Raw genomic sequence first — 17,351 nt, 5'->3', positions numbered from 1 at the left:
CCCCGGTGAAAAGATCTTTATAGTTGCAGGTCTCTCAAAAAGCTCAAAAGTGCATCAGTGCAATGAACCTCCTGCTCAACCCCTTTGGAAAGGTCACAGGATGTCAGAGCACAGGCAGGACCTGGTCTTTCCAACCAGTTCAGGGAATGGGTTGTGATAGCAAACAACACACCCTTCCATCAGGCTGTGATTAAAAAGCGCTGCTGCTCTTGACCCTCTTCCAAGCTGAGGTCCTGCCACTCGCACTGATGGGCTGCGTAGGAAGTCCTTGGCTCCATGAAGTCACATCAGTACCTGGGTGACAAAATTTGGTGGTTTTATGGGAATAGCCCTTCTCAGAGCTGGTAGGCAGCACACTGAGGGCTGCTCTGTTTGGGATACACCACAACAAATGAGAGCTGGCTGAAATAACACATTCTATTATTATTTTTATTGGTTGTTCTTAATACAAAATCGAGTTCACGGTTTGCTGCAGTCATTTCCATTAGCCCAAATCATATGCTGTTGCATTTCCCTTTCTTCTTTCCTTTGTGATCCGTGAGTGTGACGGATCACCAGCTCCCAGATGCAGAGCAGACTCCTTGCAGGTCAGCAGGGAAGTGTGAGAAACACACACCGAATGCTGCTCTGGGCTGCTTTGCATCCACCCTGCTGCAAAGATGCAGGAAGGGCTTCCATACCTCCCCTTGGCTGGTTTGTGTTCCAGCACTCATCCTTCTCCCAGACCACATCCTGGACCAAAGGATACGGAGCTCACTCCCCATGGGCTCCTTCAGAGTGTTGCCAACACCTGTCCCCTTTTTCATGATTTGCTCATGTTTGTTCTCCCAGCGTGTTTTTAGGAATCTTCGAAAGATTTTCTTGTTGCAAAGTTTGTCCTGCAAAGAGAGTATTGATTTTGACCTATTTTTAACTGATATAGTTCAGAGGATAATTGGAGAGCTGCTGTAAAAACCAAGGCTGCCCTATTTGCACTGCTTAGTTTTAATTAAAAAGACAGAAAGAATGACTTTTTTTTTTTTTTTTTTTTTAAAGCATAAAGCTGAGAATTTTCTGTTAATCCCTTTTTAGCTGGTCAAATGCACCTAAATATGTTTCAGTGCAACCTCAGTGCCTGATAATTAAAATAAGGTGAAAAGGTCAAAGTCACTTTTAATGCCTGACTTTTACTGACACCAAATTAATTCACAACATAACAACTCAGCCTCAGAAGACTTTCAAACATCACACTGGTTATTTTGGATTTGCTCCTGAAATAGTTGATCCTTTGTGTTATGACATTTTGAACATGTTTTAGCTAGGTTATTCTTTGATTTTTTAAAAAAAAATGTAAATCAGGAATATCTGACGGAAAGGATGGAGCTCTCCCTTTCCCAGAGTAGTCATTAACTTTGTATTTCTGTATGGAAACCAGGAAACTGGGAGCTACAGCTGTGTAATTTTATTGATTTTGGTCTGGCACAATTAACTTCTCGGTTTCCACTTTCTTGAGTGTTATTTGCTTGAATTTTTAACTCTGGATAGGGATCCTGGGACACCAACAGTGCTCAAGGAGCTGTTAATTTAAATAGCCTTTTATAGAGATTCACAGGACTTCCAGCAGTTGTTGCCAAATAACCTGATGGCCAGAGGTTCATGCCAGTGCTATAGAGGCAGCACACAAACATTTATATTTTTCATTTTAATTGAAAATCTTTTTAGCTTATGAAAAGAACTCTCCTAAATTAGGGTCATTCCCAAGGTTGTCCTGTTGCTCTATTTTGTGCACATCCCATAAGCTCCATGGTGTGGTTTTCTGTCATCTAATGGAGGGTGTCTATTGCTCGTGGGATGGGGGGTTGACCTAGATGATTTTAAAGGTCCCTTCCAACCCCAACCATTCTGTGATTCCTGGAAGGAAGCCAGGGAAAGGGCAGAAAAGCTGCTGATCCATTTAGGATCTCATGTGTAATGGGTTTGGCTGTGTCACGTGGTGGGCAGCAGGTTATATAAATATTTATTGAGAGATATAGAAATATACGCAATGATATATTTGGTGAGAGATGTAGATGTAGATATATAACTTGCCTCACATATATACATATGGGAGTGTGAGGAGCAGAAAAAGGAGAGCGTGTAAAAGCCTGACTACCTCCAAGCAGCAGATTGATTTGCTCTAGAAGGAGTTAAGAAGAAGAAGGGTGAAAAAAAGAAAAAGAAATTTAGCTATTGTGCCTTCCAGATAGAGGAATCTTACATCTATTTGTACAGTCAGCAAGAAAGCAAAAAGTATAATCATTCTGTTTTCAAAGAGTCTCTTTAAAATAAACTTGGGAACAAACTTGGAAGTTCTTTGCTTTCCTGCATTATTGGAGTGGCTCAGCCAATTTGTTAAAGGGTTGTGAGTCTTTGCTAAGGCATTAAGGAAAAAAAACAACTGCAAAATACTCTGTTCTCTTAGTTGCTGCTCATTAGGTGCAGCCACAGGGATACAGGCTTGTCATCTGACAGTAAGGAAAGCACAGCTGAATTCCCTGCCCTCAGGAACTTGCAAAACAATCTGAATTAAATGTTTATACTTTTCATGTCCACATGAAATATCACTTGGTTTTGGAGGTGTCTGCAGGAAACATTACCCTTTGTGTTTACTTCTAAACTAAAGCCAAAAGAAAAATAAGAAGTATTTATTGATTTAAAAGCATTACATGCAATTTATAGTATTCGTTGCAGGTTGTGATTTTCTTAAATGTATATACTTTGCAGACAGCTTGCATTTGTTGGATTGAATTCCAGTTTCCATGGTAAGATTCCCTAAGTGACGTTATTTCTTATAGATTTCCCAGCTTTTCCCTCTTTGTGTATTATAGATAGTAGAGGAATATAATCAGCCCAAAGATCTGATACCCATAAATACACCTTTTAGCTTGTGAAGGCACCAACACAGAATGTCAATGTGTGATAAATAAGGGAAATAAAAGGCATTTTCATATAGATAACAGAAAACAGCATAGAATTTATCCCTCTTGGAAATTATGTACTCTTTCTTTGGTTATGCAATTTCTAATTCCTGCTGTTAACTCTTGTGATACAGGAAAAACATCTGTATTTGTGGGGAATGTAGCTATCTGACATATCTCAGAAGTCCTTGATTTCCAGAGCTCTGCTTAAGAGATAACATAAACTTATGACCCTTACATTTTTTGTGTGGAATTTCTGTTTACAGGAGCATAGAGGAGAAAGTAAATCAGATCATAGAATCCTGGAGTGGCTTGGTTTGGAAGGGACCTTAAAGTTTATCCAATTCCACCCCCTGCCATGGGCAGGGACACCTCCGACTAGCCCAGGTTGCTCCAAGCCCCGTCCAACCTGGCCTTGGACACTTCTGGGGATCCAGGGGCAGCCACAGCTTCTCTGGGCAACCTGTGCCAGGGCCTCACCACCTTCACACCCAACAATTCCTTCCCAATCTCCCATCTAACCCTGCCTTCTGGCAGTGGGAAGCCATTCCCCCTTGTCCTGTCACTCCATGTCTTGTCCAAAGTCCCTCTCCAGCTCTCTTGGAGCCCCTTTAGGCACTGGAAGGGGCTCTCAGGTCTTCCCAGAGCCTTCTCTTCTCCAAGTGAACACCCCCAGCTCTCCCAGCCTGGCTCCAGAGCAGAGGGGCTCCATCTTCCTCATCATCTTCATGGCTTCCTCTGGACTTGCTCCAACAGCTCCATGTTCATCCTCTGTTGGGGTCCCCAGAGCTGGACACAGCTCCAGGTGGGGTCTCTCCAAAGTGGGTCTTATTCTTACAGTAAATGTCAGTGATTTTTTCACACTTTAAGGCTTTGGATTTAAAAATACTCCCAAATTATCCCATGGTGGAGGACTTTGACTATCAAATCATTAAGTCTGGTTTGACACGATGTGATTTCTCTGTTTCTGTTCAAACTAAAGCCCAGGCAACTGTTTATGAAATGTGACAGTTTGTGAGGTTTTACTGCCTTTTCATTTTTGCTCTATGTTGAATGTCAGGGGCCTTGTTGCAGACAACTAATTACAATCCATAGTTGTCTTCATAATTATATTTTTTCCTTACTATCTTGCCAGTCTGGACCCATTTCAGCCCAGAACTGTCCCCCCAGTGACCTGTCAGGGCAGTTAATGCAAACTGTGACCTGGCAGCTGACAGAACTACATGGGTGTAGTTCAGCTTGGCCACAGAGGCAAAGTTGCCCCTATTACAAGGTTGGCTTTAGCAAAGTTAATAACAGCTCTGGAGGGACTGGAAATCTCTTTGTTGGGTTAAACCTGCCTATTTCAGTTTACCCTGTTAGGATATAATTTAAAACTTTGAAACCAGAGAAGCAAAATCATCCCTTTTGGTTCTGTGTCTTGTGCTGATCTCTATTCTCTGGATTGGGACATCAGATACAGCTGAAAGTGCATTTCTGTTTCCAAATGAATTAATGCTGCTGATTTGAGTTCATTTTCTCTCTTTCTCTTGTCTGTAGATTTTCCATTTATTTCTGTTATGTAATTGCTAGAATTTTTTTTTTACTCAAAGGTGTGTGTGCTGGTCTAACTCACGTATCTTAATCTAATAAAATCCTTTATCTTTTATAGAGAGGAATTTGCAAAGATATATGTGTTAAGACTCTCCATTTCATCAGTTTTCTGCCTCTTCAAACGTAATAAACGACCTACAGTATTTTCTCCCAATCTCAGCACTGAGTATCAGGGGAAAAACTCAGAGTACTACAGCGTGATCACAGTGAGTCCCAACTCCACAGCCCAAAGGAAGGGATGATCCAGCAATAATTAAGACTATTTCCTAGATTACTGTGCAGAAAAATATAGTCAGTGATTCCTTTGCATTCAGCTTCCAGAATGGGCATCCCATCCCATCACCAAGGTGAACAGATTGAAATGGATGATTACTAGTATTTCAGGAATAAAAACTGATTATTTTGAGGTTATCATATCATAATTCATAAACCCTTAATCCACAAACCATCCTTCTTTTTCCCTTCCTGGATGAAGACCTGGAGATCAATGTGATTTAAAATGGAAAAAACCCATAGTACTTAAAAAAACCTCTTAAGCTAGTTTTACTAGAGAACTGTTCTGACTCAGAAATAGGCTGCTGTCTCATCATCTTCTAGTTATTCATGTAGTGATTTATTAATTTTTTCAATCTGCTTTATCAGTGAGAGTTCTTGCTTGACCTTGACTTGCTGTTTCACTGATTTCCTTCAGAATATTAAGTGTCACACCAATTTAACCTAAAAACCTTCAACTAGAAAGCAAGTAAGGAGAAAACTGAGGAGAAGAATGCTTTTCCTGTTCTGTTGATACAATTTGATGTAGATTTTGGAAGTAAATCTTCTAACTAAGAAGGGAAGTGGACTCGAGTCCTACTTTAATTATCCTGAAGTCAGTTCTGCCTCTTAGGATGTGAGGAAACAGCTTGTGTGCATTGATGAAATCTTCTCTTGTGCCACAAAAAAGATATTGCCAGAAAGAAAACAGCAAACTGTAGTTTAAGATTAGAAAGAACTAGAAAACATAAATCTGCAGAGAAAAGAAGGTGGAACTGCACAAAATTTTTCTTTCTGGTTTAAATAATGCCACTCTCATTAGGTTCACTTTGCTTTCCCCTTTGATAATTTTAAAGGGATCAATGTGGGAATAAATTGATGTATCAGCATGGAAATTATTTTTTGTGGTGCTTAAGAAAGACTCATAAGAAGTGGCTCTTTCTGAGATATTCTGAGCAGGAGAGACTGTGCCATCACAATGTGCTTTTTTGATTATTCTAAAAGGAAAACATAAAGCAGCCATCTAATGTCTGTATTTATAGTCCTTCCCATTTCATCTTGCAACTCAGTTTGGAAAATATTGATTGTAAGGGGAGAGTATCACAGAGCTTCATGGGATTCAAAATGAGCTTTTAAGGTTTTGTAGTAGAACTGTGCAAATAATTCAGGAGGGACTCTACCACCACTGCAAAAAAATAAAGTAAAATATGAGTTCGTTTCACAGGTGGATACATTTAAAGAGAAGGGAGGAAAAAAACAAACCACAAACCTAAAATGCCCTTTCTGACTGATATTTATTTTTCGTTAACATAAGACATTTATGATTTTAAGTGTTTGTGTGTTTTTAGTCACCATCACACCTGAGCAGTGGGTAATTTTTACTGTATTTATGCTCATGAATTTCAGTCAGAATAAGAAAAAGCATAGTTCCATCTCTTCCCAGATGGAAAAGAAGGAAATGAGCCATCTGTGTGAAAGAGAAATAAATGGTAAAGCAAGAATCTGAACCTTGGTCTTGTGCAAAGCAATGCAGCATCCTGACTGGGGCCATTATTGTGCTCCATAATAAGAAGTTTCAGCTTTAGGAATTCTCTGAGAGATGATTTTGTCTTGTAACAGTCTGTTCTATTCTGCAGCTGCTTTTTTAACTTTGCAACTTACTGACATCAATTGACTGTCAAATAAGTACCACTGTGAACTCATGAATAAACATACTTGTCATTTACATACTAACTGAGGGCCTTCAGCTGAAAAGAATCCATTTGTGCCACTGCAATATCTTAATTATTTACTGTGTTATATTGTAATTAATTTTGTTTTACTCTCTCAAAACTCTATAGTCTGTATATCTTACGGGGTTTGGAAGCAATGCACTAATATTAAAGTCATAATCAACACTGCTTCTAAATATTCATGCTAATAAATTACTCCCATGTGTTTGCAGAGTGCCAGGGATAGTCTGAAGCATTTATTTAGCATTCTAGTGGGATCTGGTTTCTGCAAAGTTCACATTGAAGCAGAATTTCAATCTTGTTGCTGGGAAAGCACGTTAGAATTTGCACGAGCAGTGGGGCAGGACACTCAGGAGAAAGCAGTGGTATCTCAGTCACAGTCTGTGCCTAAGAATGTCTGAGAGCACTGGGGAGTTGTCAGCTATTTTTTATTCTAACAATTCTGTTTAGTCTATGACAGCCTCCCAATAACTTCACTTTTTAATAAACAGCTATAATTTTTCAAATCTTTTCAAACACGTTGCGTTCCACGGGAGGGATGTTCTGCCTGTCACAGCTGGGGCTCCACTGAGGCACTGCTGCAGCAATCACAGAGTCAGACACATTCCCCAATAAATCAATTAAATCCTAGAACCCTAAAATTATCCTGCTGCAATTGGCTGACATAAATCTCCAGCAAAAGCATATTGAGTGTAGGGAGGAACAACTGATTTATTGAGCTACTGTTGGAATTTCAAACAAGGAAATACTGTCTCTCAATCCAGTAAGTTTGTTTAATGAAATGTAAGTTAAGTGTAAACAGTCTTAAAATATATGTGAGTTGAGTCTTTTGGATTAAGAGTAACCAGCGTACTGTAAACTATTCTTTCCCCTTTGAAGCGCAGTTTCCAGAGCTCATGTAGGTGCACTGCCCCTTTCTGCAAGTATTTGAGCCTCCACTGGTTCAGATCCTTTCCCACAGCTTCCAAAAGAAATTAATGGATTTACCTTTGGATACTTGAGATGAAAAAGAATTTGTTTTATAATCAGAGGAAGGGCAATATGAAGATTGCACACAGTCATGATGGTGTTGAAAATGCAATCCAGATGTCCTGATCCCTACTCCATGCTAGAGTGCAACGGGGATTTCTGTGTGCTCTGTGGATGCCTTGTTTAGAAAATTCTCTTAAATACTTGTATGTGTTTAAATGCTTTGCCTATTGCTCTCACAGAGATACTTGATAATACCGTTGGCCATATTTATATTGATATTTCATATTTTTTGGACTTGATGATCCTTGTGGGTGCCTGCCAAATCAGGATCTTCTATGATTCTAATTGCTCCAACATCACTTCTTTTTTCTTTTGAGCTAAAACTTAATTATTCCTTATGAAGAGTTTGAAATACATTTTAAAAACTTTGAAATGCATGTTAAAAAGTTTGAAATGCATTTTAAAATATTTAGCTCTTTATTAAAAAAATAAATCAGCATGACAGTACTTTATATTTAGTTTCCATGATGCTCTTAGATCTATGTGCAGTTCTATGGGGGAATATTTGGGATGCTCAGCCTTCAGGGAAAATCATTTCTGCCAGAGTCACTCTGCTGATTGGGGTCACAGCACTCCAGCTCTGCCCTTAGTTTAGGAGGCTCTGGCTTTGAACAATGATGTGTTAAACTGAAAATGGTCATGCAAACCCCGAATCTGATTAACTGGACCTTGCTTTAAAAAGTAGTACAGGAAGACTGAGTATTAAAAAGTGATTTTATTACTGTTTAATACAGTAATGCCTTTATATGGAGAGGAGAGGACAAGGGCAAGCAGTGAAAGGACAAGAGAAATGGCTTTAAGCTGAAAGAGGGTAGATTTAGCTTGGATATTAGGAAGAAATTCTTGACTGTGAGGGTGGAGAGGCCCTGGCACAGGTTGCCCAGAGAAGCTGTGGCTGCTCCATCCCTGGAAGTGTCCAAGGCCAGGTTGGATGGGGCTTGGAGCAACCTGGTCTAGTGGAAGGGGTCCCTGCCCATGGCAGGGGGTTGGAACGAGATTGTCTTTAAGGTCTCTTCCAACCCAATTCATTTTGTGATTCCGTGGTATGTCCGGCTCTCCGTCAGAGCCGGGTGCAGGATGATGGGCTTGGAGTTTGGACTCAACCAACTCTGTTTTCCTTTTTCAGGATCACCCAGCACTGCTGCAGTTTGTAATTCAAGCTGAAGGCAAACATCTGGTCATCGATTTGGAGAGGAATGAGTGAGTACTGTACCCTTGCTGCGTGTTTACTCTGTACTCGGATCTCTCAAGGAGGGTTATAATTTCAAAATTGATGGTTTAAAATTAACCCGGGGCCAATTTTTCTACTGGTCCATTATGAATGGTCCTCTAACAAGAGAGTTTTGTTCCAGTTTGGAGTATGTGTGTTTTCACATTGCTGATAGAGCAAGAATCTCTATGGTTGTCTGCATTTATGTGGGGCTGGAAATGGACATGTTACCTCTCAGTGTTTTCCTGTATATTTGATTTGGATTCATTCTCCTTTCCTGTGGTTAGTCCTTTTATTTATAGCAATGTGGAAAATCCTACAGCCTTTGGAATTTTTTTTGGAGGGCTCATCCCTCCTAAGGTTGCCTGCAACCATGTTTTGCTCCATGCAGTACCCATGGGCAATTGCTCAGGGAAGATGAGTCAAGACTTTGGGCTTAACCCCTGCTGGAATTTTAAACAGGAGCTCTCTGGGTTTGCTGGCAAGGGGCTGATGATGGGATGTTTGTGCTGTTCATGAGGCCTGTGACCAAAGCTGAGCTTGAGCCCTCATTTGTGCATCTTCTTCCATGTGCTCTTGACAACTCCCCTCTTGAGCAGAAGTTTTCAGAGGGGGATACCAGGGATGCTGTAGACTCCCAACAGAGTTTTTGAAGGGGCATAGAACCATCCAGAAGTGAAGTCACTTCTCTGGAAGTCCATGACAAATGGAAAAAGTCATCAAAGTCTTAGTCTACCCCTCAACTGTTCGACTGCTTCTCCTCAAAGAGAATCTCCAGAGTATATTGTGGGAATCCAGAGCAGGACAATGACATTCTGTTTGTCAAAAGAAAACCAAAGATCACTCCCAACCTAGGGAAAGCTTTTTATAAAAGTTCCCAAGACTCTGTGTGTTCTGTAGGTTTCCCTGCTGGGGAATAAGAGCAACAAAGGTATTTTTTTAGTGTAATACAGAGACCATAGATGTAAGTGATGCAGTTTATGTGTTAAGGGGAAGGAATGTGCCTGTGAAAGCAAATGTCCAGGGGAGGCCAAGCCTGTGCTGCCTTGGGCTGGTGATGGACAACTTCAGTGGAAAACAACAGGGCACCTCTTTAGTCCTCTGTGGTAAAAAAAAGTTTTTTATTTCCAGTTATTTGGGTGAATTCTAACATCACCCAGCTGTGATAAATTCCAGTTCACTTTATTATCCGACATCAAGCCCAAATCTTGAGCTTTCTTTCTGTTATTTTTAATGCTCCCTAGTTGTTTGGAACCTGTCCTTGAAGGGTGTGTGGATCCCCCCTACACAGGTTACTCTGTTCCAGTAACTACAGGAGGATTTAATTCCTCTAGTAAACAGAGGTTTAACTTCATATTCTCTTAATCTTTGTCAAAGGGTGTGCCTTCCTTCAGGAATGGGAAGTATGCAGCAATTGAGGAAACTATTTACATTCCATGTCAGCGATTAAAAGAACATAAAACTGCCAATACAGGCCTTGCTGAACATACCAAACTCCCTTGTACCTGTAATAAAGTCAGATTTAGAAGATTGTAAGATGCAATCTCCACCTCTTTAATGTAGGATGTGAAAGTGCAGTAAATCACCTCTGTGGTTCTGTCTGACTAACTGGAGTTGCAGATGCTGAGATCTGCTGCTTAAGAGATACAGTGTTCATCAGGGAATGTATTTTAGTTTACTTGGGGTAAACTGGGATTATTTTTTTCAGTTTAAAGGGGTGTACACCAAAAGATTTACATTCTGGAAGAGTTGTGCATGATGTTGACAACATGCGGTTTCTCAGCAGGAGCTCCTAGGTGGTGTTGTAGGATGGCACAATTAGTCTTGCCTGTGGTTGGCATTTGTAATACACGAGACAGTTCGTAGATGCCAAACCACAGAAGAGGTTGGTTATGGTTTTACAAAACCATTTCTCCCTTTTCTCCGGCATTCCTGGCTTTGATTTTCAGGAGGAGTAACACCCTGAGTGCTGCAAGTCCCTGCAGAAGTTTTTTTGGGGTGTGTGTGCGTAGATAATTTTTTACCTGTTTCTGTAAATAACACCATTCATTGGCCTGCAGGACTGGTCTGTGCTCCCAAGGAATACAATTCCGAGGCCTCTGTGCTTGTCTGTGGAAGTTGGTGGTTGTGTTTCTTCTGCCTATAACCCTGGTATTGGGCATGTTGTCACTGGCATGAAATGACAAGTGGTGGTAGGGGAGGTGAGGCCCTGGGGGCTTGAAACAACCAGCACGGGCACACTGCTTATTCCAGAGGGTCAACAGGGTGATGGAGAGAGAAATAACGCCCAGGAGAGAAATGAGAATGTGTTTCTGCAGAGCAAACATGGGGAATATCAACTGACGGCAGCAGGTCAGACTGGACCTCTTAGGTTATGGACTCTGGGGGTGTAAGAAGGTCATCACATACCTGGGGAAGGGAGAGGTGTTTCAATTCCTGCTTCCTGGGAATGTCCAAGGCTGCAGGTGTGCACACAGACCCTGTTTTCTCCAGCCTGCTCCATTTTCCTGGTGTTGGTGTGGAATATGCAGCTCAAAGCATTGCTGCTGAGCAGTGGAGTGTCCATTAAATCAGCAGCAGGTAGGAGTGGAGACATAAACACAAACACCTTTCCTTGAGTAATAAGTAGCAACACATATAAAGCTCTGATACTTGTGCTGTTACTTTATAATGTTTTCATATTATTCCTTGTAGAATGGTGGGAGTGGAGGTGGATGGGACCCCTAAATTACCTAATTTCTGCATTGGGTCATGCAAAAAAACCCCAAAAACTGGATGTGACTTTCCATGGTTAGGAGGAACAGCTGCTTTGAGTAGTCTTGACATTAAACTCCATTTATTGAAAACCTTAGAGTTTTTCCAAGCCTTGAGTTATATTTCAAAACATGATTCAGATGCATCAGGCAGCCCCAAGTGGGGAGCAATGTGTTAAACCATCTGTTATCTATGGAAAAATTTGATGTCAGTTTGGTGTTTTCTGATATTTAGACTCAGCAAGATGTGTTCATATGTACTGGGCAGGATGTTCTTAGTTAGTTCTGGAAGAGTTACTGGTACCTGACTTCACAGCTTGGGGGTTGAAATCTTCTGGATGGCTTGCAGCTGTTAAAATTAGTTTTGTGTATATTCATTAAATACTTTAGTGATTAATTTCCAGGCACTGCCCATTTGTAATTGCAAAACCAAAATTATTTGTGGTGAATTCAATTTGTCAAGGGCAGAGAAGCTGCGAGTTCATGTTGGAAGTACATTTCTTACTATGATTTAGTTGCAAAAGATGATTGCACTCTTGAGAACCTTAAGCTCTGTAGTACCTTAAATGTTTTAGAAACACTTGTCATATGGAGAGATTTCCAGAATCAGCAAATCATCGATCAGCTGCAAAATAAACCACTTTTCAGAGCAGCTGACTGTGCTGGTGTGCATTACATCAGTAATACTGATGCTCTACTGTTGTACAAGGGACAGTATTATATGCACATATAAATTCCTTTGAAGCTGATTGCAGTGTTTGGGTCTTGGAGGAGAGCAGGCTCATGATTGTGTCAGTGAAACAGAACCCATGTAAGATTAGATCTGAGCTGGAGAGTGGAACAGCATGTGGCTACTGGCTGTTTTTCTGGGACTGGAAACGTTTTACACTCTGTCAGGAATAGGTCTGTATACAGCAAAGTACTTAAGTGTTCTTTTAACTTTAAACATATGAGTAATCCAGGTAAAGTCAGTGGAATTACTGATTTTCAAAATTAATTTCATGCTTAAATGATTTGCTGACAAAGGTCATAATTATGAATGTCAAAGAAATATAACTCTGAACAGATGTTAGAGAGCTTTTTCAGTGCTGACTCCTGTATGCACCTGAGTCTGCAGCAGATGAAGATAAAAAGCTGAGATAAGTGGAGGGCATGTCAGGGTGAGTGTGGAGGTCAGATAGCTTTGCCCTGAAGACATCCACAGCATTCCAGGTGTGTCCTGGACAGTTCCCTCCTGCTGGGACTTGTCCAGCTCTGCAGAGGGAGCAGTGAGGGTGACATCAGTGCGGTTGTGGCTTATGAGCCCCTGGCAGTGACCATGGGAACATGGAAATGGAAAGAAAAAGCTTGAATATTTTAGAGAAGCTGACTTCACTATTCATTTCCCCATAACTTTATGCTCCTTTTTGTCAGGTTTATAGCACACCCTTAACAAAGCAATATAAAAAAGGCAATATAGAAAGTTAGATTGCTGCCTTTTAGTCCCTCAGTAAAAATTCTTCTGTTTTATCAGGAGGTAAAATCCACCTCAGGCCATGGTATAAGCCTTCATCTTATCGTATAAATCCCTTTGAATGTCAGAGATCTCCAGAAGTTTAGATCATCTCTGACTGTCCCCCTTGCACATTTACAACTTCTTCATGGAGACACAGTGCCCAGGATGTATTGGGATGGAATGGCCCAGTATTGGAGGTCACTTTGGAACCTCAGCTCTAGGACTGAAGAGGCTCCAGCAGCATTTCCTGGGCTGAAAAGCAGGCAGTAGCCATCTTAATGCATGATGCTGATGTGACCTGTTCCAATGAGGCTCTAGCATTCAGAAATATTTTATATTCTTTTTGTGGTTAGAAGAAAAGAAGTCGTTCTCTCTTCTTTTCTGCCTGATCTTTGTGAATAGGAGCCCTGATTGGTGTTCAAGTGACATTGGAGCTGGATTAATTTAACAGGGAAACAACCCATTTCCAGTGCCAAAGAAAATAGCTGACGAGATTTGTTAATGAATTGACTTGCTTATGTAGAATCAATGGCTTTGAAATAGTGATAGAGGAAACAAATCTAAACAAACAAATCCCAAATAGAGCGCTGGGACCTGTCAGAATATACTTACTATTATAATTCTGTGCTGTAGCTTTGCCAAAAAACTGTGACCTCAACCTGTTTTATCTGCAAGTGCTGGAGCTGGCAGCTGTACTGCAGCGTTTCAGAGTGAGCTGACAGTTGGGATTTCACTGTAATTGAAGTAAAAGTTTCACTTTAATGGAAGTAAGAGTTTTTCCTTTCTGCAATGGCAACAGTCAAATGGTCTAAATGACTGAAATGTGAAAGTTCAGCTACCACTGTTACAGGAATGATCAATCTGTGGCTCTAAGGGTACAGGTATTTGCCACATTTTTGTGGTCTAAGGATGGCATATTTAGGGTGGGCATTGAGATACTAAGATTTGTTCTGTGATTGAGCATTAGCAAATGTGTGGCTGAGGCTACCTTTGGCTGTGCCATTTTGGAGCTGTGTGTGGAAGTGAAAGGGTTCAGCTCCATCAGGAGATAAACTGCTGCTTTCTTGGCCTGTTTTTTCTCTCCTTAGAATCACAGAATCATAGAAAGGCTTGGGTTGAAAGGGACCTTAAAGATCATCGAGTTCCAACCTCCATAAAGAGTTCTGACTCCTTATGTAAATACACCAAAAGAAAGGAACAATGAGAGAAGATATTATATCCTGATATAAGATGCTGGAAGTGGAGAGGATAAAAAGACTGGAATTTGTATTTCCGAGACCTTCTTGTGGTTGAATGTCATAATAAACATGGTCAAACTTCTTCTCTTCCCATGCCCCATAAAACAGTGGGACACTGGGACTGTACCAAGTCCCCTGGAGAGAAGAGAGGACTGTGTCCTACTCACAGCCCAAACCCTGGCTCTGGGGGCATTTGTGGGGTCAGGAGAGCCAGTGCTCCTCTGTAGCCTGGGTGTGTGTAAAGGACTGAGGGAATGATGTTCTTTCTTGATGGAGAAACTGAAATGTGAGAAGTTTAGACATTTCTGTGTGTTCCACAGAACTACAGACCTTGTTCCCATAGCAAAAAAAATTAGTCCAATGGATAGGACAGGTCCTGTTTCCTCTACACGAGTGTTTTCCTGAGTTTCCAGAGCCTCATCATTTGACAGCTTTGAAGCAAGTTAACACAAGGTTTTGCTTGTTTACTGTCTGTCAGTAGGAGCAATCCTGGAGCTGGTCCTTCCAATTAAAGATATAACAATAATAGTGAGGCAGATACTTGCTGCTGCAATCAATTTAATAAAGAATTACCGTGCTTTAGGTTTTGCTCTCTGAATATATTGCAGCAGTAGAATATGATATTTTTCAGAACTGTGTTTTAATCTCCCTTTGCACTGCAGAATGTGAGGTTTTCAGCATTTCAGTTTGACATGGCTCAGCAGAGAGGCTGGGAGGAGAGCTGGCTATCAGGAAACAGGAATGTGTGCTCCCTCTGTGAGCAGGCTGAGGTCAGCCCATCTTGAACATAATGAGCACATAGACAGAATGCAATCATCTAGGAGCTTAAATTAATAACTGGGGGGAGACAGGAGATAAAAACAACTTTCTGGAAACCTTGTAATCTGCTGATAGTCCAAGTCCAGCCCACGTGGCGCAGGAGCATCGCATGTCCGAGGTCATCCTGCAGGTTGGCAGGCGAAGGACGGGTGGGTCCAGCTGGACCCAGCTTTGCTGACAAACCTCCCAAGGGTTCCTCATGTGTTCCTGATATCTGCTCCTTGGGCAAGTTTCAGAAGCCTTCTGCTTGTTGGTTTGTTGTTTGGTTTTATTTTTTTTTTTTTTTAATTTGTTCTGACAGTAACAAGCGGCGTTTCAGTAGCAGAGTAGGGGAAATACTCAATTCCGCTCTGCAATGTCGGTGCCCCGGCACTGCCTGGGTTGTTTGATCTCCTTTTCACAACACATGTAAAGATATCAGGCCAAAACCAAGAGAATTCTCCTGCTTTTCAGAAACATTTGTGAATATTGCTTCTCTGCCTCGGAAGCTGAGCAGCATCTCCACGAGGCACAGGGCTGGGCACAGCACATGCATCCCCAAGGCACAGATTACACATCTAAGAGGGAGAGAACACCTTATTGTTTCCTTTAAACACCTCTGTGATGGACTTTCTATAGGTCAGATTATTGCAGCTCTTGGCACCTGTTTGTGTTATAGTTCATTCAGTGCTGCATCCAGCTCTGGAGTACTGAGAACAAGGGCATGGTCCTGTTGGAGCAAGTCCAGAGAAGGCCATGAAGATGACTGGAGGGATAGAACATCTCTCCTATGAGGAAAGGCTGAGACAGTAGGGACTGTTCAGGCTGGAGAAGAAAAGGCTCCAGGGAAAACTTAGAGCCCCTTCCAGTGCCTAAAGGGACTCCAGGAGAGCTGGAGAGGGACTTTGGACAAGGGTCTGGACAGACAAGACAAGGGGTAATGGCTTCCCACTGCCAGAGGGCAGGGTTAGATGGGATATTGGGAAGGAATTGTTGGCTGTGAGGGCTCTGAGGCCCTGCACAGGTTGCCCAGAGAAGTTGTGGCTGCCCCATCCCCGGAAGTGTCCAAGGCCAGGTTGGACAGGGCTTGGAGCAACCTGGTCTAGTGGAAGGTGTCCCTGCCCAGGCACAGGTTGGAATTGGATGAGCTTTAAGGTCCCTTCCAACCCAAACCTTGCCATGATTCTATGGTTCAAGTAATTGAACTTCCTGAGTTTGCCCCCCTAGGATTTTATCTGTGTGGTGGATGGCAGAAGGGACATAACAGCAGCAGGAGGAGGAGAATCACCTGTGTCCTGGCAATGTGTGTCCATATCAGAACAAAATGGTAAAAAAAGTCACAACAGTAGAAAAAAAGAAAAAAAAATGCAAGATGCAAGTATCTGAGGTCCTTTTGATCTTCTTATTTTTTCAGATACTGAAAATTCATGTCCTCAAGTTTTTTTCATAAACTTAAAAAAAACCAACAAACCAACCAAACCCAAACCAAATCTAAAGCAAACCCCTGATAATATTGTCACAGTTATGCTTAAATCCTAAGGTTTGGCAGCTTTACCATGCTGTGGTCATGGAGTTTTGATAAATGAAAGTCAAGAAGAAGATTTTTTTTCTTCCCCACACACTCTGTCCCATGTGATTTGTATTTTGAGGTCCTGGGGAGATGATTTTACATTCCCAAAGCCTTAAAAGAACAAAGATTTATGAAGAACTGAGTGTAGGAATTTTTTTAAGGAGCTAAGGAGAAACAAGTCATCCTGTTCTCATGAAGAATTCATACCTTAGTTTCCTTTATAAAATCTCAGTCAAGTGAGTGCAGGAACTTCCACAAAAATTTCGGTCTAATCTGCCTCTCTTTCCCCCTTTTCCTTTCTTCCTTCTTTATTTGTTCTTCTTTATTTTCTCTCTCTTTTTTTTTTTTTTAATCTTTTTCAGAACTCCTTTGGGAGGGATTTCCAGGTGTACATGAATTCCCATAGGCACAGCAGGGCAGTCGTCATTATTTTAAGTTTCTTTTCTGCCAAGGACGCAGTTGAGGTGGTCGCTGTGCACAGACCCCCCCCTCTCCAAAAATATCGGGGTCTTCCTCTCTCACTAAGTCCTTGGAAGGAAGGGGGAAAGCAGGAGAAAGAAGTGTCAGCACAGAGTGTGATTCCTGGATGTTTCTTTGGGCACGACGGGATTCAACACCACTGATGTAACGGTTTCTTTTCCATTTTTTGAGCGCAGCATGTGTGACTCAGGCAGCAGGCATGTCTGCAGAGCTGCTTGCTGCAACAGCTGTGCCTCTACAGCCACTCAGGCAAGCTCTGCC

At 41.5% G+C, this 17,351-nt stretch overlaps 1 protein-coding gene across 1 annotated transcript in view; it reads left to right on the top strand.

The window, feature by feature from the left end:
• Positions 1-17,351, top strand: part of ADAM12 (ADAM metallopeptidase domain 12) — a 182,910-nt gene that overhangs the window by 38,537 nt on the left and 127,022 nt on the right. The window contains exon 3 of the mRNA XM_032695515.1: positions 8,673-8,746. Within this exon, the coding sequence (XP_032551406.1) occupies positions 8,673-8,746 (74 nt within the window). The remainder of the gene's footprint in view (positions 1-8,672; positions 8,747-17,351) is intronic.

This window comes from Chiroxiphia lanceolata, chromosome 8 (genome assembly GCF_009829145.1).
Source record: "Chiroxiphia lanceolata isolate bChiLan1 chromosome 8, bChiLan1.pri, whole genome shotgun sequence".
NCBI lineage: Eukaryota > Metazoa > Chordata > Aves > Passeriformes > Pipridae > Chiroxiphia > Chiroxiphia lanceolata.
This window is presented reverse-complemented; position numbering and strand designations above follow the sequence as displayed.